General features: G+C 45.7%; 1 protein-coding gene across 1 annotated transcript in view; it reads right to left on the bottom strand.

Annotated features, from left to right (window-relative positions):
• Positions 1-23,293, bottom strand: part of PRKCG (protein kinase C gamma) — a 948,319-nt gene that overhangs the window by 324,882 nt on the left and 600,144 nt on the right. Inside the window, exon 4 of the mRNA XM_063942766.1 lies at positions 2,154-2,265. Coding sequence (XP_063798836.1) covers positions 2,154-2,265 — 112 coding nt within the window. The remainder of the gene's footprint in view (positions 1-2,153; positions 2,266-23,293) is intronic.

Genomic DNA, 23,293 nt, shown 5'->3' on the forward strand with positions numbered 1-23,293 from the left:
ACTGTAGCCCAGTACGCTGTAGCAATGGTCCTCGTTCCGAGTTGTTCGCTCGCTAGCTGCTTTTAGCAGCATTGCACATGCTAGGCCGCTGCCCTCTGGGAGTGTATCTTAGCATAACAGAATTGCGAACGAAAGATTAGCAGAAGTGCTAATAAATAATTCTTTGCAGTTTCTGAGTAGCTCCAGACCTACTCACAGATTGCGATCAGCTCAGTCCATTTAGTTCCTGGTTTGACGTCACAAACACGCCCTGCGTTCGGCCAACCAATCCCCCATTTCTCCAGACACTCCAGCATTTTTCCCTGGCACGCCTGCGTTTTTTTAGCACACTACCGGAAAACGCTCAGTTATCACCCAGAAACGCCCCTTTCCTGTCAATCACTCACTGATCAGCAGAGCGACTGAAAAGCGACGCAGAATCCACAGCAAATCTACTAAGTTTTTAGTTAAATAACTAAGCGCATGCGCCTTGCGGGCTTTGCGCATGCGCATTTTGCAACAAATCGCAGCTTAGCGAAAATCGGCAACGAGCGAACAACTCGGAATGACCCCCAATGTTTCATAGATCTGCTATAAACTGCCGTGTTTGTGCCACTGCTCTGTTGCTTAGTAACCAGCCAGCTTGCTGCAGCGTTTGGCCTAAGGCGGATGAAAACACTATTGTGAGCTGTGAGGTGGTCAAAATTGACAGGAAATTAGTGGAAATTAATGTTATTGAGGTTAATAATTCTCTAGGACAGAGGTTCTCACATGTGGTCCTCAAGGCACCCCAACGGTCCAGGTTTCTGTTTATATACGCTTGGCCACAGGTGTCCTAATTAGAATCTCAGTCAATTCGAACCATCTGTGCTGAGCCATTGTATTTAAAACCTGGACTACTGGGGTGCCTTGAGGACCACGTTTGGGAACCTCTGCTTTAGGAACAAAAAAGGCCCAAATTGTGTGATTTTAGTTGTTTTTTTTGTTGCTAATTTTTGGCAAAAATACGAAACCAGTCACAGCTGAAACATACTTACCGATATTTTAAATCTCCTCTCCGGGAGATGACCGGAGAGGAGAAGCAGGTGGGCGGGGATGAGGGAGGAGCCAAGCTGATTACATTAGTAGGCTCCACCCACTCCCCGGTAAACGGCTGTAATTGGATGAAATATGGCTAGGGGCGGGGCTAAAATGACGCGATTAGCATCTGATCGCGTCATTAGGCTCCGCCCCACCGTCGGGTCCGTGATTTTACGGTGTTATTCTCCCTATTCTGCCCACTTCACTAGGGAGTGGGCAGAATGCGGGAGGGGTGCCCACTCTTCCGGGGGCTGCGGGGGACTACCCGAAAACCGGGTGTCTCCCGCAGAATCTGGGAGAGTAGGTAAGTATGAGCTGAAATCCAAAACAAAATCCAAAACCGGACAACAAATTAGAACCAAAAACAGAAAAAAATGGTCTGGCACACATCTCTATTAAATATACAGGTGAGAGTTGTTCCCAACCATACACGTACAGACAATGGCCCTCATTCCGAGTTGATCGGTCGCAAGGCGAATTTAGCAGAGTTACACACGCTAAGCCTACGCCTACTGGGAGTGTATCTTAGCTTCTTAAAATTGCGACCGATGTATTCGCAATATTGCGATTACAAACTACTTTGCAGTTTCTGAGTAACTTCAACCTTACTCTGCCTGTGCGATCAGTTCAGTGCTTGTTGTTCCTGGTTTGACGTCACAAACACACCCAGCGTTCGCCCAGCCACTCCTCCGTTTCTCCAGCCACTCCTGCGTTTTTTCCGGAAACGGTAGCGTTTTCATCCACACGCCCATAAAACGCCGTGTTTCCGCCCAGTAACACCCATTTCCTGTCAATCACATTACGATCGCCGGAGCGATGAAAAAGCCGTGAGTAAAAATACTATCTTCATTGTTAAATTACTTGGCGCAGTCGCAGTGCGAATATTGCGCATGCGTACTAAGCGGATTTTCATTGCGATGCGATGAAAAATACAGACCGATCAACTCGGAATGAGGGCCAATGGGTACTACCCTATTATTTATTTTATGTTTTTTTATTCTAACTGTTACTGGTTACAGTTATACAGACAAGCTTACAATGTATGTTTGATCATGAAGTATTTGAAGGCACTCTGAATCTGTTGAATTACTTACAAGCACATTTCATTCCCTGGTGAACCAACCCATAAAGAAGAGAACCGCAGTGGTCACAGAATGTGGGGCTGCTGTAGCTGTGGACCTTGAACTTATGTCGGCTTCGGGGATCCTGCAATCAAAACAGATACCACAATTACTGTTAGATAGCATTGCCATCAGGCTGTCATCAAGGCAGAATATGTCATTACTACCTGTTAGTCCAAAGATTAATAGCTGGCATACTGGCAGTAGACCAGTGCCTGGAAGCTAGCAAAAGTATGTCCCATGTTATTACGGCACTCCTCAGCACATTTACCCTAATAGCTTATTCTAGCACGGAATGCTGAGGTATCAAATTTTCACTAGCTGGCACACTTGAACTTCTACTTTCTGCTACTGTCCCTCCTCTGCATTTATTTATGTGTACATAATTGGTGAGCTCAGCACACACAGATAAAGGGTGAGTTTTATTGAACGTTTTAAAGAGGACAAGTGTAGGAATTGCACATAGCAGCCAATCAGATTCTAGGGGCGGTATTCAAATGATATATCACGCCCAATTTCGAAAGTGATCCCCGTTATCGCGCATATCGCACCCATAGTAATCAGGTTTAGCTGCGTAAAAAGTTGGGTGCCCTCGATAATCAGGTTTAGCTGCGTAAAGAGTTGGGTGCCCTCGATACACCGGGGGTAGCGAGCTGAAATAATTATACAGGTTGAGTATCCCTTATCCAAAATGCTTGGGACCAGAAGTATTTTGGATATCGGATTTTTCCGTATTTTAGAATAATTGCATACCATAATGCGATATCATGGCGATGGGACCTAAGTCTAAGCACAGAATGCATTTATGGTTCATATACACTTTATACACACAGCCTGAAGGTAATTTTAGCCAATATTTTTAATAACTTTGTGCATTAAACAAAGTGTGTATACATTCACACAATTCATTTATGTTTCATATACACCTTATACACACAGCCTGAAGGTCATTTAATACAATATTTTTTAATAACTTTGTGTATTAAACAAAGTTTGTTTATATTGTGCCATCAGAAAACAAAGATTTCACTATCTCACTCTCACTCAAAAAAAGTCCGTATTTCGGAATATTCCGTATTTCGGAATATTTGGATATGGGATACTCAACCTGTACCACGCCCATCAGCAGAAACAGAACGGATGTGGAATGGGGTGAAAATAATGGAGTACCGCTCTTAAAATCACTTTATAGAATGTAGTAGAGGAATGATAGCTAGAAGCTAATGAGTTATTATGGGAAACACTTCCACTTCTGCTTTGATAAATCTCTCCAAAGTGAGGGCACAGCTCACTCTCAAAGTAGCAGGTTAAGAGGCACATATGGAGGTAGGTGTTTTTGTACCCCAAATATACATACTGGAGGAAAAGACGCACACAAGCTTTAGCTATAATTAGGTATTATTTATAGTGTGGGAGTTACATAGTGGGTAAGAAGTTGGTATTAGTAACTTAATATTGGGTTCTGGGATTATATAAAAAATATAAATATGGAAAATCTTGGTAATTGTTGGTAAAGTGCTATAAGTTGGGGATATTGGGGGTTATTTAGAGTTGTTAGCAAACTAAAAAAGTTAGCAATTGGGCAAAACCATGTAGCATTGCAGGTGGGGCAGATATGGGGGGCGATTCAGAGCTGATCATGTGCTAAAATTAGCATGTCTATTATCAGATTCTCTGACATGCAGGGGGACGCCCAGCACAGGACTAGTCCACCCCACATGTCAGGCCGTACTCCGCACCGCACAGGTGCAAAAGCTAAACCTCTAAATAGATGCACCTTTGTTCATGTACATCGTCATCAAGTGTACATGCTGATCCTTGGATGGACCAGTATGAAGTGTCTACATATATACAGGTTGAGTATCCCATATACAAAGATTCCGAAATACAGAATTTTTTGAGTGAGAGTGAGATAGTGAAACCTTTGTTTTCTGATGGCTCACTGTAAACAAACTTTGTTTAATACACAAAGTTATTAAAAATATTGTATTAAATGACCTTCAGTTTGTGTGTATAAGGTGTATATGAAACATAAATTAATTGTGTGAATGTACACACACTTTGTTTAATGCACAAAGTTATTAAAAATAATGGCTAAAATGACCTTCAGGCTGTGTGTATAAGGTGTATATGAAACATAAATGCATTCTGTGCTTAGACTTAGGTCCCATCACCATGATATGCAATGCATTATGGTATACAATTATTCCAAGATATGGAAAATTTGGATAAGGGATACTCAACCTGTATATATATATATATATATATATATATATATATATATATATTAGTGATGTGCACCGGACATTTTTCGGGTTTCGTGTTTTGGTTTTGGATTCGGTTCCGCGGCCGTGTTTTGGATTCGGACGCGTTTTGGCAAAACCTCACCGAAATTTTTTTGTCGGATTCGGGTGTGTTTTGGATTCGGGTGTTTTTTTTCAAAAAACACTAAAAAACAGCTTAAATCATAGAATTTGGGGGTCATTTTGATCCCATAGTATTATTAACCTCAATAACCATAATTTCCACTCATTTCCAGTCTATTCTGAACACCTCATACCTCACAATATTATTTTTAGTCCTAAAATTTGCACCAAGGTCGCTGGATGGCTAAGCTAAGCGACACAAGTGGCCGACACAAACACCTGGCCCATCTAGGAGTGGCACTGCAGTGTCAGACAGGATGGCACTTCAAAAAAATTGTCCCCAAACAGCACATGATGCAAAGAAAAATGAAAGAAAAAAGAGGTGCAAGATGGAATTGTCCTTGGGCCCTCCCACCCACCCTTATGTTGTATAAACAGGACATGCACCCTTTAACAAACCCATCATTTCAGCCACAGGGTCTGCCACACGACTGTGACTGAAATGACTGGTTGGTTTGGGCCCCCACCAAAAAAAGAAGCAATCAATCTCTCCTTGCACAAACTGGCTCTACAGAGGCAAGATGTCCACCTCATCATCATCCTCCGATTCCTCACCCCTTTCACTGTGTACATCCCCCTCCTCACAGATCATTAATTCGTCCCCACTGGAATCCACCATCTCAGATACCTGTGTACTTTCTGGAGGCAATTGCTGCTGGTGAATGTCTCCACAGAGGAATTGATTATAATTCATTTTGATGAACACCATCTTCTCCACATTTTCTGGAAGTAACCTCATACGCCGATTGCTGACAAGGTGAGGGGCTGCACTAAACACTCTTTCAGAGTACACACTGGAGGGAGGGCAACTTAGATAGAATAAAGCCAGTTTGTGCAAGGGCCTCCAAATAGCCTCTTTATCCTGCCAGTATACGTACGGACTGTCTGACGTGCCTACTTGGATGCGGTCACTCATATAATCCTCCACCATTCTTTCAATGGTGAGAGAATCATATGCAGTGACAGTAGACGACATGTCAGTAATCGTTGGCAGGTCCTTCAGTCCGGACCAGATGTCAGCACTCGCTCCAGACTGCCCTGCATCACCGCCAGCGGGTGGGCTCGGAATTCTTAGCCTTTTCCTCGCACCCCCAGTTGCGGGAGAATGTGAAGGAGGAGATGTTGACGGGTCACGTTCCGCTTGACTTGAAAATTTTCTCACCAGCAGGTCTTTGAACCTCTGCAGACTTGTGTCTGCCGGAAAGAGAGATACAACGTAGGTTTTAAATCTAGGATCGAGCACGGTGGCCAAAATGTAGTGCTCTGATTTTAACAGATTGACCACCCGTGAATCCTGGTTAAGCGAATTAAGGGCTCCATCCACAAGTCCCACATGCCTAGCGGAATCGCTCTGTTTAAGCTCCTCCTTCAATGTCTCCAGCTTCTTCTGCAAAAGCCTGATGAGGGGAATGACCTGACTCAGGCTGGCAGTGTCTGAACTGACTTCACGTGTGGCAAGTTCAAAGGGTTGCAGAACCTTGCACAACGTTGAAATCATTCTCCACTGCGCTTGAGTCAGGTGCATTCCCCCTCCTTTGCCTATATCGTGGGCAGATGTATAGGCTTGAATGGCCTTTTGCTGCTCCTCCATCCTCTGAAGCAAAAAGAGGGTTGAATTCCACCTCGTTACCACCTCTTGCTTCAGATGATGGCAGGGCAGGTTCAGGAGTGTTTGCTGGTGCTCCAGTCTTCGGCACGCGGTGGCTGAATGCCGAAAGTGGCCCGCAATTCTTCGGGCCACCGACAGCATCTCTTGCACGCCCCTGTCATTTTTTAAATAATTCTGCACCACCAAATTCAATGTATGTGCAAAACATGGGACGTGCTGGAATTTGCCCAGATGTAATGCACGCACAATATTGGTGGCGTTGTCCGATGTCACAAATCCCCAGGAGAGTTCAATTGGGGTAAGCCATTCTGCGATGATGTTCCTCAGTTTCCGCAAGAGGTTGTCAGCTGTGTGCCTCTTCTGGAAAGCGGTGATACAAAGCGTAGCCTGCCTAGGAACGAGTTGGCATTTGCTAGATGCTGCTACTGGTGCCGCCACTGCTGTTCTTGCTGCGGGAGGCAATACATCTACCCAGTGGGCTGTCACAGTCATATAGTCCTGAGTCTGCCCTGCTCTACTTGCCACATGTCCATGGTTAAGTGGACATTGGGTACAACTGCATTTTTTAGGACACTGGTGACTCTTTTTCTGAGGTCTGTGTACATTTTCGGTATCGCCTGCCTAGAGAAATGGAACCTAGATGGTATTTGGTACCGGGGACACAGTACCTCAATCAAGTCTCTAGTTACCTCTGAATTAACGGTGGATACCGGAACCACGTTTCTCACCGCCCACGCTGCCAAGGCCTGAGTTATCCGCTTTGCAGCAGGATGACTGCTGTGATATTTCATCTTCCTCGCAAAGGACTGTTGGACAGTCAATTGCTTACTGGAAGTAGTACAAGTGGTCTTCCGACTTCCCCTCTGGGATGATGATCGACTCCCAGCAGCAACAACAGCAGCAGTAGGCGTTACACTCAAGGATGCATCGGAGGAATCCCAGGCAGGAGAGGACTCGTCAGACTTGCCAGTGACATGGCCTGCAGGACTATTGGCTTTCCTGTGTAAGGAGGAAATTGACACTGAGGGAGTTGGTGGTGTGGTTTGCAGGAGCTTGGTTACAAGAGGAAGGGATTTAGTGGTCAGTGGACTTCCGCTGTCACCCAAAGTTTTTGAACTTGTCACTGACTTCTGATGAATGCGGTCCAGGTGACGTATAAGGGAGGATGTTCCTAGGTGGTTAACGTCCTTACCCCTACTTATTACAGCTTGACAAAGGCAACACACGGCTTGACACCTGTTGTCCGCATTTGTGTTGAAATAATTCCACAACCAAGAGCTGATTTTTTTTGTATTTTGACCAGGCATGTCAATGGCCATATTCGTCCCACGGACAACAGGTGTCTCCCCGGGTGCCTGACTTAAACAAACCACCTCACCATCAGAATCCTCCTTGTCAATTTCCTCCCCAGCGCCAGGAACACCCATATCCTCATCCTGGTGTACTTCAACACTGACATCTTCAATTTGACTATCAGGAACTGGACTGCGGGTGCTCCTTCCAGCACTTGCAGGGGGTGTGCAAATGGTGGAAGGCGCAAGCTCTTCCCGTCCAGTGTTGGGAAGGTCAGGCATCGCAACCGACACAATTGGACTCTCCTTGGGGATTTGTGATTTAGAAGAACGCACAGTTCTTTGCTATGCTTTTGCCAGCTTAAGTCTTTTCATTTTTCTAGCGAGAGGATGAGTGTTTCCATCCTCATGTGAATCTGAACCACTAGCCATGAACATAGGCCAGGGCCTCAGCCGTTCCTTGCCACTCTGTGTCGTAAATGGCATATTGGCAAGTTTACGCTTCTCCTCAGACGCTTTTAATTTTAATTTTTGGGTCATTTTAATGAACTTTTGTTTTTTGGATTTTACATGCTCTCTACTATGACATTGTGCGTCGGCCTTGGCAGATGACGTTGATGGCATTTCATCGTCTCGGCCATGACTAGTGGCAGCAGCTTCAGCACGAGGTGGAAGTGGATCTTGATCTTTCCCTATTTTACCCTCCACATTTTTGTTCTCCATTTTTTAATGTGTGGAATTATATGCCAGTATCAATAGCAATGGCCTACTACTATATATACTGCGCACAACTGAAATGCACTACAGGTATAGAATGTAGATGGATAGTATACAGTACTTGACGACACAGAGGTAGGTACAGCAGTGGCCTTCCGTACTGCTATATATACTGGTGGTCACTGTCAGCAAACTGCAAAACTAAAATGCACCACAGGTATAGAATGTAGATGGATAGTATACTTGACGACACCGAGGTAGGTACAGCAGTGGCCTTCCGTACCGTACTGCTATATATACTGGTGGTCACTGTCAGCAAACTGCAAAACTAAAATGCACCACAGGTATAGAATGTAGATGGATAGTATACTTGACGACACAGAAGTAGGTACAGCAGTGGCCTTCCGTACCGTACTGCTATATATACTGGTGGTCACTGTGTCAGCAAACTGCACAACTGAAATGCACCACAGGTATAGAATGTAGATGGATAGTATACTTGACGACACAGAGGTAGGTACAGCAGTGGCCTTCCGTACCGTACTGCTATATATACTGGTGGTCACTTTCAGCAAACTGCACAACTGAAATGCACCACAGGTATAGAATGTAGATGGATAGTATACTTGACGACACAGAGGTAGGTACAGCAGTGGCCTTCCGTACCGTACTGCTATATATACTGGTGGTCACTGTGTCAGCAAACAGCACAACTGAAATGCACCACAGGTATAGAATCTAGATTAATAGTATACTTGACGACACAGAGGTAGGTACAGCAGTGGCCTACTGTACCGTAATGCTATATATTATATACTGGTGGTCAGCAAACTGTGCAAAACTGAAATGCACCACAGGTATGGATGGATAGTATACTTGACGACACAGAGGTAGGTACAGCAGTGGCCTACTGTACCGTAATGCTATATATTATATACTGGTGGTCAGCAAACTGTGCAAAACTGAAATGCACCACAGGTATGGATGGATAGTATACTTGACGACACAGAGGTAGGTACAGCAGTGGCCTTCTGTACCGTACTCCTATAGATTATATACTGGTGGTCAGCAAAATTATGCACTGTACTACTATATACTACACAATGCAGCACAGATATGGAGTGTTTTTCAGGCAGACAACGTATACTGGTGGTCACTGGTCAGCAAAACTCTGCACTGTACTCCTCCTATATAATACAGCTGCTCCCCAGTCCCCACAATTAAGCAGTGTGAGCACAGATATATGCAGCACACTGAGCACAGATAAGGAGCGTTTTTTCAGGCAGAGAACGGATAAAACTGGTGGTCACTGATCAGCAAAACTCTGCACTGTACTCATCCTATATTAATATAAAGCTGCTCCCCAGTCCCCACAATGATATAAGCAAGCACAAATATTTGCATCAACTCAACAATGAATAAACGGAGAGGACGCCAGCCACGTCCTCTCCCTAACATTTCCAATGCACGAGTGAAAATGGCGGCGACGCGCGGCTGTTTATATAGAATCCGAATCTCGCGAGAATCCGACAGCGGGATGATGACGATCGGGCGCGCTCGGGTTAACCGAGCCATACGGGAAAATCCGAGTATGCCTCGGACCCGTGTAAAATGGGTGAAGATCGGGGGGGTTCGGTTACCGAGGAACCGAACCCGCTCATCACTAATATATATATATATATATATATATATATATATATATGAAACAAATGGAGAATAGCGCCTAGGACAATCCTATTATACAAATACGTGTAATAGATATAACTAAAACCATTCAACACCCCCCATCTATCAGTGGATGGCAGCTCCTGCCCAAAAATGGGTTACAGAAATGAAGTGCAGAAGAGCGCCTACTGGTGTTTTGGCATGAAATAATTAATATGTGATAATTCACCATGTGAAGCAAACGCAGGTAGCAAACATACAGGATCCCCTTGATGAAGTCCTCCGCCATAGGACGAAACGCGTTGGTACTGGGACTTGCTGCTTAACCCTGAACTTCCCAGAGTGGTCAGATAAGCTGTTTTTATATGTTTATCCTGTACATTTGCTACCTGCATTTGCTTCAGGACTATATTAAATTGTTATATTTTTTATTTAACCAATATCTCATTCGGTTTCTGGGACCAGCAAGGTTCCTAATTAAGGAGTATTTGGTTTATACAGTACACACTACGGGAGTCATTCCGAGTTGTTCGTTCGTTAGTTTTTTTTTGCTACGGAACGATTAGTCGCAAACTGCGCATGCGCAATGTTCACAGTGCGCCTGCGCCAAGTAACTTAGCACAAAAGTTTGGTATTTTACTCACGGCCTAACGAAGATTTTTCATCGTTCTGGTGATCGTAGTGTGATAGACAGTTAGTGGGTGTTTCTGGGCGGAAACTGTCTGTTTTATGGGAGTGTGCGGAAAAACGCTGGCGTTTCCGGAAAAAAAGCGGGAGTGGCTGGAGAAACGGGGTAGTGGCTGGGCGAACGCTGGGTGTGTTTGTGACGTCAAACCAGGAACGAAACTGACTGAACTGATCACAGTGTAGGAGTAAGTCTGGAGCTACTCAGAAACTGCTAAGAAATTTCTATTCGCAATTCTGCTAATCTTTTGTTCGCAATTCTGCTAAGCTAAGATACACTCCCAGAGGGCGGCGGCTTAGCGTGTGCAATGCTGCTAAAAGCAGCTAGCGAGCGAACAACTCGGAATGAGGGCCTATGGCCCTCATTCCGAGTTGTTCACTCGGTAAAAATCTTCGCATCGCAGCGATTTTCCGCTTAATGCGCATGCGCAATGTTCGCACTGCGACTGCGCCAAGTAAATTTGCTATGCACTTAGTAATTTTACTCACGGCTTTTTCATCGTTCTGGCGATCGTAATGTGATTGACAGGAAATGGGTGTTACTGGGCGGAAACAGGCCGTTTTATGGGCGTGTGGGAAAAAACGCTACCGTTTCCGGAAAAAACGCAGGAGTGGCCGGAGAAACGGAGGAGTGTCTGGGCGAACGCTGGGTGTGTTTGTGACGTCAAACCAGGAACGACAAGCACTGAACTGATCGCAGAAGCCGAGTAAGTCTGAAGCTACTCAGAAACTGCTACGTGGTGTGTAATCGCAATATTGCGAATACATTGTTCGCAATTTTAAGATGCTAAGATTCACTCCCAGTAGGCGGCGGCTTAGCATGAGCAAATCTGCTAAAATCCGCTTGCGAGCGAACAACTCGGAATGACCTCCTATGTTTCTCTTTTTTCTTTTTTAATTTACATGCATCAAAGTGTCATCAGAATTGAAGACGTATAGAGAGATAAGTTGTTCTCTGAAATAATTCATGTTGTTTCACGTCTCACATGGTGAATTATCACATATTAATTATTTCATGCCAAAACACCAGTAGGCGCTCTTCTGCACTTCATTTTGTATATACTGTATATATATATATATATATATATTAGTGATGTGCACCGGACATTTTTCGGGTTTTGTGTTTTGGATTCGGTTCCGCGGCCGTGTTTTGGATTCGGACGCGTTTTGGCAGAACCTCCCTGAAAATTTTTTGTTTGATTCGGGTGTGTTTTGGATTCAGGTGTTTTTTTTACAAAAAACCCTCAAAAACCGCTTAAATCATAGAATTTTGGGGTAATTTTGATCCCATAGTATTATTAACCTCAATAACCATAATTTCCACTCATTTACAGTCTATTCTGAACACCTCACACCTCACAATATTATTTTTAGTCCTAAAATTTGCACCAAGGTCGCTGGATGACTAAGCTAAGCGACCCAAGTGGCCGACACAAACACCTGGCCCATCTAGGAGTGGCACTGCAGTGTCAGACAGGATGGCACTTCAAAAAATAGTCCCCAAACAGCACATGATGTAAAGAAAAATTAAAGAAAAATGAGGTGCAAGATGGAATTGTCCTTGGGCCCTCCCACCCACCCTTATGTTGTATAAACAGGACATGCACACTTTAACAAACCCATCATTTCAGCCACAGGGTCTGCCACACGACTGTGACTGAAATGACTGGTTGGTTTGGGCCCCCACCAAAAAAGAAGCAATCAATCTCTCCTTGCACAAACTGGCTCTACAGAGGCAAGATGTCCACCTCCTCCTCATCGTCCGATTCCTCACCCCTTTCACTGTGTACATCCCCCTCCTCACAGATTATTAATTCGTCCCCACTGGAATCCACCATCTCAGGTCCCTGTGTACTTTCTGGAGGCAATTGCTGGTGAATGTCTCCACGGAGGAATTGATTATAATTCATTTTGATGAACATCATCTTCTCCACATTTTCTGGAAGTAACCTCGTACGCCGATTGCTGACAAGGTGAGCGGCTGCACTAAACACTCTTTCGGAGTACACACTGGAGGGGGGGCAACTTAGGTAAAATAAAGCCAGTTTCTGCAAGGACATCCAAATTGCCTCTTTTTCCTGCCAATATACGTACGGACTGTCTGACGTGCCTACTTAGATGCGGTCACTCATATAATCCTCCACCATTCTTTCAATGGTGACAGAATCATATGCAGTGACAGTAGACGACATGTCAGTAATCGTTGGCCGGTCCTTCAGTCCGGACCAGATGTCAGCACTCGCTCCAGACTGCCCTGCATCACCGCCAGCGGGTGGGCTCGGAATTCTTAGCCTTTTCCTCGCACCCCCAGTTGCGGGAGAAAGTGAAGGAGGAGCTGTTGACGGGTCACGTTCCGCTTGACTTGAAAATTTTCTCACCAGCAGGTCTTTGAACCTCTGGAGACTTGTGTCTGCCGGAAAGAGAGATACAACATAGGTTTTAAATCTAGGATCGAGCACGGTGGCCAAAATGTAGTGCTCTGATTTCAACAGATTGACCACCCGTGAATCCTGGTTAAGCGAATTAAGGGCTCCATCCACAAGTCCCACATGCCTAGCGGAATCGCTCTGTTTTAGCTCCTCCTTCAATGTCTCCAGCTTCTTCTGCAAAAGCCTGATGAGGGGAATGACCTGACTCAGGCTGGCAGTGTCTGAACTAACTTCACGTGTGGCAAGTTCAAAGGGTTGCAGAACCTTGCACAACGTTGAAATCATTTTCCACTGCGCTTGAGTCAGGTGCATTCCCCCTCCTTTGCCTATATCGTAGGCAGATGTATTGTATAGGCTTGAATGGCCTTTTGCTGCTCCTCCATCCTCTGAAGCATTAAGAGGGTTGAATTCCACCTCGTTACCACCTCTTGCTTCAGATGATGGCAGGGCAGGTTCAGGAGTGTTTGCTGGTGCTCCAGTCTTCGGCACGCGGTGGCTGAATGCCGAAAGTGGCCCGCAATTCTTCGGGCCACCGACAGCATCTCTTGCACGCCCCTGTCGTTTTTTAAATAATTCTGCACCACCAAATTCAATGTATGTGCAAAACATGGGACGTACTGGAATTTGCCCAGATGTAATGCATGCACAATATTGGTGGCGTTGTCCGATGTCACAAATCCCCAGGAGAGTCCAATTGGGGTAAGCCATTCTGCGATGATGTTCCTCAGTTTCCGTAAGAGGTTGTCAGCAGTGTGCCTCTTATAGAAAGCGGTGATACAAAGCGTAGCCTGCCTAGGAACGAGTTGTCGTTTGCGAGATGCTGCTACTGGTGCCGCCGCTGCTGTTCTTGCTGCGGGAGGCAATACATCTACCCAGTGGGCTGTCACAGTCATATAGTCCTGAGTCTGCCCTGCTCCACTTGTCCACATGTCCGTGGTTAAGTGGACATTGGGTACAACTGCATTTTTTAGGACACTGGTGACTCTTTTTCTGACGTCTGTGTACATTTTCGGTATCGCCTGCCTAGAGAAATGGAACCTAGATGGTATTTGGTACCGGGGACACAGTACCTCAATCAAGTCTCTAGTTGCCTGTGAATTAACGGTGGATACCGGACACACGTTTCTCACCGCCCAGGCTGCCAAGGCCTGAGTTATCCACTTTGCAGCAGGATGACTGCTGTGATATTTCATCTTCCTCGCAAAGGACTGTTGGACTGTCAATTGCTTACTGGAAGTAGTACAAGTGGTCTTCCGACTTCCCCTCTGGGATGACGATCGACTCCCAGCAGCAACAACAGCAGCGCCAGCAGCAGTAGGCGTTACACTCAAGGATGCATCGGAGGAATCCCAGGCAGGAGAGGACTCGTCAGACTTGACAGTGACATAGCCTGCAGGACTATTGGCTTTCCTGTGTAAGGAGGAAATTGACACTGAGGGAGTTGGTGGTGTGGTTTGCAGGAGCTTGGTTACAAGAGGAAGGGATTTAGTGGTCAGTGGACTGCTTCCGCTGTCATCCAAAGTTTTTGAACTTGTCACTGACTTCTGATGAATGCGGTCCAGGTGACGTATAAGGGAGGATGTTCCTAGGTGGTTAACGTCCTTACCCCTACTTATTACAGCTTGACAAAGGCAACACACGGCTTGACACCAGTTGTCCGCATTTGTGTTGAAATAATTCCACACCGAAGAGCTGATTTTTTTTGTATTTTGACCAGGCATGTCAATGGCCATATTCATCCCACGGACCACAGGTGTCTCCCCGGGTGCCTGACTTAAACAAACCACCTCACCATCAGAATCCTCCTTGTAAATTTCCTCCCCAGCGCCAGCAACACCCATATCCTCATCCTGGTGTACTTCAACACTGACATCTTCAATTTGACTATCAGGAACTGGACTGCGGGTGCTCCTTCCGGCAATTGCAGGGGGCGTGCAAATGGTGGAAGGAGCGACCTCTTCCCGTCCAGTGTTGGGAAGGTCAGGAATCGCAACCTACACAATTGGACTCTCCTTAGGGATTTGTGATTTAGAAGAGCGCACAGTTCTTTGCTGTGCTTTTGCCATCTTAACTCTTTTAAGTTTTCTAGCAGGATGATGAGTGCTTCCATCCTCAAGTGAAGCTGAACCACTAGCCTTGAACATAGGCCAGGGCCTCAGCCGTTCCTTGCCACTCCGTGTCGTAAATGGCACATTGGCAAGTTTACGCTTCTCCTCAGACGATTTTGATTTAGATTTTTGGGTCATTTTACTGAGCTTTATTTTTTGGGATTTTACATGCTCTCTACTATGACATTGTGCATCGGCCTTGGCAGACGACGTTGACGGCATTTCATCGTCTCGGCCATGACTAGTGGCAGCAGCTTCAGCACGAGGTGGAAGTGGATCTTGATCTTTCCCTATTTTACCCTCCACATTTTTGTTCTCCATTTTTTAATGTGTGGAATTATATGCCAGTATCAATAGCAATGGCCTACTACTATATATACTGCGCACAACTGAAATGCACCACAGGTATGGATGGATAGTATACTTGACGACACAGAGGTAGGTAGAGCAGTGGCCTTCTGTACCGTACTGCTATATATTATATACTGGTGGTCAGCAAACTGTGCAAAGCTGAAATGCACCACAGGTATGGATGGATAGTATAATTGACGACACAGAGGTAGGTAGAGCAATGGCCTTCTGTACCATACTGCTATAAATTATATACTGGTGGTCAGCAAAATTATGCACTCTACTCCTACTATATACTACAATGCAGCACTGATATGGAGTGTTTTTCAGGCAGAGAACGTATAATACTGGTGGTCACTGGTCAGCAAAACTCTGCACTGTACTACTCCTATATAATACTGGTGGTCCCCAGTCCCCACAATAAAGCAGTGTGAGCACAGATATATGCAGCACACTGAGCACAGATATGGAGCGTTTTTCAGGCAGAGAACGTATAATACTGGTGGTCACTGGTCAGCAAAACTCTGCACTGTACTCCTCCTATATAATACTGGTGGTCCCCAGTCCCCACAATAAAGCAGTGTGAGCACATATATATGCAGCACACTGAGCACAGATATGGAGCATTTTTCAGGCAGAGAACGTATAATACTGGTGGTCACTGGTCAGCAAAACTCTGCACTGTACTTCTCCTATATCATACTGCTGGTCCCCAGTCCCCACAATAAAGCAGTAAGCACAGATATTTGCAGCCACCTGAATAAAACTGAGAGGACGCCAGCCACGTCCTCTCACTATCATTTCCAATGCACGAGTGAAAAATGGCGGCGACGCGCGGCTCCTTATATAGAATCCGAATCTCGCGAGAATCCGACAGCAGGATGATGACGTTCGAGCGCGCTCGGGTTAACCGAGCAAGGCGGGAAGATTCGAATCTGCCTCGGAACCGTGTAAAATGGGTGAAGTTTGGGGGGGTTCGGATTCCGAGGAACCGAACCTGCTCATCACTAATATATATATTTTTTGTTTATATACATATATATGTTAATGAATTTTTATAGTGCATATTTCATTCCCCAGCATTGGTCTGATTTGCGTGCACTTGTCTCAGACAAACACAGCGCACATACAGTAGTTCAGCTGCAATCAGGAAATGCTGCACCCTAGGAATAAACAATGCTTGTACATTTCATACTGATGCTGCCGGCTATACACATCTGCCCTTATAAAAGCTTCAGACTTTATTTTGAAAAATTAAAACATCCCAAAGCCTGAAGGGTGTCTGCCCTTGTATGCTCCTTGCTGTCTTTCCTCTCGGCATTTTACAGAAATCCACTGAACATAACTAACAATTCTATTATTCCAGCTGCATTTTGGCATTTATTATGACTTTGAATTCCAGCACCACAGATAAATGGGGTCATTCCGAGTTGTTCGCTCGGTAAATTTTTTCGCATCGCAGCGATTTTCCGCTTAGTGCGCATGCGCAATGTCCGCACTGCGACTGCGCCAAGTAAATTTGCTATGCAGTTAGGAATTTTACTCACGGTTTTTTCTTCGTTCTGGTGATCGTAATGTGATTGACAGGAAGTGGGTGTTTCTGGGCGGAAACAGGCCGTTTTATGGGTGTGTGCGAAAAAACGCTACCGTTTCCGGGAAAAACGCGGGAGTGGCTGGAGAAACGGGGGAGTGTCTGGGCGAACGCTGGGTGTGTTTGTGACGTCAAACCAGGAACGACAAGCACTGAACTGATCGCAGATGCTGAGTAAATTTGAAGCTACTCAGAAACTGCTAAGAGGTGTATAATCGCAATTTTGAGAATCTTTCGTTCGCAATTTTACTATGCTAAGATTCACTCCCAGTAGGCGGCGGCTTAGCATGTGCAAAGCTGCTAAAAGCAGCTTGCGAGCGAACAACTCGGAATGAGGGCCATTGTACGAACCTTTAATATTCCAACATTTGGTTGTGCAGGGTGAAATGTGTGATATATGCCCCATTTCATATCCCATAACAGCTGCGTTTTCTCGGGAGCTCACTTCTATAGTTATTCAGGTTTGCCTCTCAATGGCACTCATTCCGAGTTGTTCGCTCGCTAGCTGCTTTTAGCAGCAGTGCAAACGCTAAGCCGCCGCCCTCTGGGAGTGTATCTTAGCTTAGCAGAAGTGCGACTGAAAGGATCGCAGCGCTGCTGCAAAAAAAGATTGTGCAGTTTCTGAGCAGCTCGAGACTTACTCCTAGCTAGCGATCACTTCAGTCTATTTAGTTCCTGTTTTGACATCACAAACACGCCCTGCGTTCGGCCAGCCACGCCTACGTTTCCCCAGCCACTCCTGCGTTTTTCTCCGACACGCCTGCGTTTTTACACACACTCCCCGAAAACGGTCAGTTACCACCCAGAAACACCCACTTCCTGTCAATCACTCTGCGGCCAGCAGTGCGACTGAAAAGCGTCGCTAGACCTTGTGTGAAACTGCATCGGCTTTTGTGAAAGTAGGTTTCGCATGCGCACTGCGCCCCATACGCATGCGCAGAAATGCAGAATTTTAGCCTGATCGCTGCACTGCGAACAACGGCAGCTAGCGATCAACTCGGAATGAGGGCCAATGTTGTCAGGGACTCATAAAGAAATATAGATGTCAGTTGGTTAGACATTTACAGTATGCTTTTTTAGAACAGCGAGTGTACACTTAGCTGTATGTTTTACCTATACTTTATTGAAGGCTTCATGGCTGCTACTACTTTGAAGCACTCACGTCTTTTGCCAGAAATGTTTGGGGTGACTGCGCACTGAGTATCTGTGTAGTTGGACGCAGGGGTGTATCTAGGGATTCGAGCGCCCCTGGCAAAGTAAGGGGCTAGCACCCCCCCCCCCCCTCCTCATGAAATAAGGAAGACCTGTCTGAAGAAAATGGGGCGTGTTCATTAGGGTTGAGCGGGTTCGGTTCCTCGGAATCCGAACCCGCCCGAACTTCATGTTTTTTTACACGGGGCCGAGCGACTCGGATCTTCCCGCCTTGCTCGGTTAACCCGAGCGCGCCCGAACGTAATCATCCCGCTGTCGGATTCTCGCGAGGCTCGGATTCTATCGCGAGACTCGGATTCTATATAAGGAGCCGCGCGTCGCCGCCATTTTCACACGTGCATTGAGATTCATAGGGAGAGGACGTGGCTGGCGTCCTCTCCGTTTATAGAGAAGAGAGTGAGACTAGAGTAGAGAGAGACACAGTAGTAATTTTGGGGAGCATTAGGAGGAGTACTACTACTTGCTGAAGTGATAGATAGATAGTGTGACTGTATAATGTATATCTGACTTGTGGGGGAGACACTGACAGTGGGGAGCAGTTAGAGTCTGAGAGCAGGACTCAGGAGTACATATAACGTACAGTGCACACTTTTGCTGCCAGAGTGCCACACTGCCATTGTGACCACACTGACCACCAGTATAATATATATTGTGATTGTCTGCTTAGGAGTACTACTTGCAAGTTGCTGATAGTGTGACCAGTGACCTGACCACCAGTCACCACCAGTTTAATATATATATATATATATATAATTGTATATAATATATATATAATATTGTATACCACCTACCCGTGTTTTTTTTTTTCTTTCTTCTTTATACATACTACTATAGTAGCTTACTGTAGCAGTCTGCGGTGCTGCTGAGCTGACTGTGTCCAGCAGGTCCGTCATCAGTCATTACATAATAAATATATATACCTGTCCGGCTGCAGTACTAGTGATAATATATATATATATATATTGATTTCATCTCATTATCATCCAGTCTATATTAGCAGCAGACACAGTACGGTAGTCCACGGCTGTAGCTACCTCTGTGTCGGCAGTCGCTCGTCCATCCATAATTGTATACCACCTACCCGTGGTTTTTTTTTTTTTCTTTCTTCTTTATACATACTACTATAGTAGCTTACTGTAGCAGTCTGCGGTGCTGCTGAGCTGACAGTGTCCAGCAGGTCCATCATCAGTCATTACATAATAAATATATATACCTGTCCGGCTGCAGTACTAGTGATATTATATATATATATATTGATTTCATCTCATTATCATCCAGTCTATATTAGCAGCAGACACAGTACGGTAGTCCACGGCTGTAGCTACCTCTGTGTCGGCAGTCGCTCGTCCATCCATAATTGTATACCACCTACCCGTGGTTTTTTTTTTTTTTTTCTTCTTTATACATACTACTATAGTAGCTTACTGTAGCAGTCTGCGGTGCTGCTGAGCTGACAGTGTCCAGCAGGTCCGTCATCAGTCATTACATAATAAATATATCTACCTGTCCGGCTGCAGTACTAGTGTGATATAATATATATTGATTTCATCTCATTATCATCCAGTCTATATTAGCAGCAGACACAGTACGGTAGTCCACGGCTGTAGCTACCTCTGTGTCGGCAGTCGCTCGTCCATCCATAATTGTATACCACCTACCCGTGGTTTTTTTATTTTCTTTCTTCTTTATACATACTACTATAGTAGCTTACTGTAGCAGTCTGCGGTGCTGCTGAGCTGACAGTGTCCAGCAGGTCCGTCATCAGTCATTACATAATAAATATATATACCTGTCCGGCTGCAGTACTAGTGATATTATATATATATATATATTAATTTCATCTCATTATCATCCAGTCTATATTAGCAGCAGACACAGTACGGTAGTCCACGGCTGTAGCTACCTCTGTGTCGGCAGTCGCTCGTCCATCCATAATTGTATACCACCTACCCGTGGTTTTTTTTTTCTTTCTTCTTTATACATACTACTATAGTAGCTTACTGTAGCAGTCTGCGGTGCTGCTGAGCTGACAGTGTCCAGCAGGTCCGTCATCAGTCATTACATAATAAATATATATACCTGTCCGGCTGCAGTACTAGTGATATTATATATATATATATATTAATTTCATCTCCTTATCATCCAGTCTATATTAGCAGCAGACACAGTACGGTAGTCCACGGCTGTAGCTACCTCTGTGTCGGCAGTCGCTCGTCCATCCATAAGTATACTAGTATCCATCCATCTCCATTGTTTACCTGAGGTGCCTTTTAGTTGTGCCTATTAAAATATGGAGAACAAAAATGTTGAGGTTCCAAAATTAGGGAAAGATCAAGATCCACTTCCACCTCGTGCTGAAGCTGCTGCCACTAGTCATGGCCGAGACGAAGAAATGCCAGCAACGTCGTCTGCCAAGGCCGATGCCCAATGTCATAGTACAGAGCATGTAAAATCCAAAACACCAAATATCAGTAAAAAAAGGACTCCAAAATCTAAAATAAAATTGTCGGAGGAGAAGCGTAAACTTGCCAATATGCCATTTACCACACGGAGTGGCAAGGAACGGCTGAGGCCCTGGCCTATGTTCATGGCTAGTGGTTCAGCTTCACATGAGGATGGAAGCACTCAGCCTCTCGCTAGAAAACTGAAAAGACTCAAGCTGGCAAAAGCACCGCAAAGAACTGTGCGTTCTTCGAAATCCCAAATCCACAAGGAGAGTCCAATTGTGTCGGTTGCGATGCCTGACCTTCCCAACACTGGACGTGAAGAGCATGCGCCTTCCACCATTTGCACGCCCCCTGCAAGTGCTGGAAGGAGCACCCGCAGTCCAGTTCCTGATAGTCAGATTGAAGATGTCAGTGTTGAAGTACACCAGGATGAGGAGGATATGGGTGTTGCTGGCGCTGGGGAGGAAATTGACAAGGAGGATTCTGATGGTGAGGTGGTTTGTTTAAGTCAGGCACCCGGGGAGACACCTGTTGTCCGTGGGAGGAATAGGGCCGTTGACATGCCTGGTGAAAATACCAAAAAAATCAGCTCTTCGGTGTGGAAGTATTTCACCAGAAATGCGGACAACATTTGTCAAGCCGTGTGTTGCCTTTGTCAAGCTGTAATAAGTAGGGGTAAGGACGTTAACCACCTCGGAACATCCTCCCTTATACGTCACCTGCAGCGCATTCATAATAAGTCAGTGACAAGTTCAAAAACTTTGGGCGACAGCGGAAGCAGTCCACTGACCAGTAAATCCCTTCCTCTTGTAACCAAGCTCACGCAAACCACCCCACCAACTCCCTCAGTGTCAATTTCCTCCTTCCCCAGGAATGCCAATAGTCCTGCATGCCATGTCACTGGCAATTCTGACGAGTCCTCTCCTGCCTGGGATTCCTCCGATGCATCCTTGCGTGTAACGCCTACTGCTGCTGGCGCTGCTGTTGTTGCTGCTGGGAGTCGATGGTCATCCCAGAGGGGAAGTCGTAAGCCCACTTTTACTACTTCCACCAAGCAATTGACTGTCCAACAGTCCTTTGCGAGGAAGATGAAATATCACAGCAGTCATCCTGTTGCAAAGCGGATAACTGAGGCCTTGACAACTATGTTGGTGTTAGACGTGCGTCCGGTATCCGCCGTTAGTTCACAGGGAACTAGACAATTTCTTGAGGCAGTGTGCCCCCGTTACCAAATACCATCTAGGTTCCACTTCTCTAGGCAGGCGATACCGAGAATGTACACGGACGTCAGAAAAAGACTCACCAGTGTCCTAAAAAATGCAGTTGTACCCAATGTCCACTTAACAACGGACATGTGGACAAGTGGAGCAGGGCAGGGTCAGGACTATATGACTGTGACAGCCCACTGGGTAGATGTATGGACTCCCGCCGCAAGAACAGCAGCGGCGGCACCAGTAGCAGCATCTCGCAAACGCCAACTCTTTCCTAGGCAGGCTACGCTTTGTAACACCGGTTTCCAGAATACGCACACAGCTGAAAACCTCTTACGGCAACTGAGGAAGATCATCGCGGAATGGCTTACCCCAATTGGACTCTCCTGTGGATTTGTGACATCGGACAACGCCAGCAATATTGTGTGTGCATTAAATATGGGCAAATTCCAGCACATCCCATGTTTTGCACATACCTTGAATTTGGTGGTGCAGAATTTTTTTAAAAACGACAGGGGCGTGCAAGAGATGCTGTCGGTGGCCAGAAGAATTGCGGGACACTTTCGGCATACAGGCACCACGTACAAAAGACTGGAGCACCACCAAAAACGCCTGAACCTGCCCTGCCATCATCTGAAGCAAGAAGTGGTAACGAGGTGGAATTCAACCCTCTATATGCTTCAGAGGTTGGAGGAGCAGCAAAAGGCCATTCAAGCCTATACAATTGAGCACGATATAGGAGGTGGAATGTACCTGTCTCAAGCGCAGTGGAGAATGATTTCAACGTTGTGCAAGGTTCTGCAACCTTTTGAACTTGCCACACGTGGTCAGTTCAGACACTGCCAGCCTGAGTCAGGTCATTCCCCTCATCAGGCTTTTGCAGAAGAAGCTGGAGGCATTGAAGGAGGAGCTAAAAGGGAGCGATTCCGCTAGGCATGTGGGACTTGTGGATGGAGCCCTTAATTCGCTTAACAAGGATTCACGGGTGGTCAATCTGTTGAAATCAGAGCACTACATTTTGGCCACCGTGCTCGATCCTAGATTTAAAACCTACCTTGGATCTCTCTTTCCGGCAGACACAAGTCTGCTGGGGTTCAAAGACCTGCTGGTGACAAAATTGTCAAGTCAAGCGGAACGCGACCTGTCAACATCTCCTCCTTCACATTCTCCCGCAACTGGGGGTGCGAGGAAAAGGCTCAGAATTCCGAGCCCACCCGCTGGCGGTGATGCAGGGCAGTCTGGAGCGACTGCTGATGCTGACATCTGGTCCGGACTGAAGGACCTGACAACGATTACGGACATGTCGTCTACTGTCACTGCATATGATTCTCTCACCATTGAAAGAATGGTGGAGGATTATATGAGTGACCG

The sequence above is a fragment of the Pseudophryne corroboree genome, chromosome 10, assembly GCF_028390025.1.
Source record: "Pseudophryne corroboree isolate aPseCor3 chromosome 10, aPseCor3.hap2, whole genome shotgun sequence".
Classification (NCBI taxonomy): Eukaryota; Metazoa; Chordata; class Amphibia; order Anura; family Myobatrachidae; genus Pseudophryne; species Pseudophryne corroboree.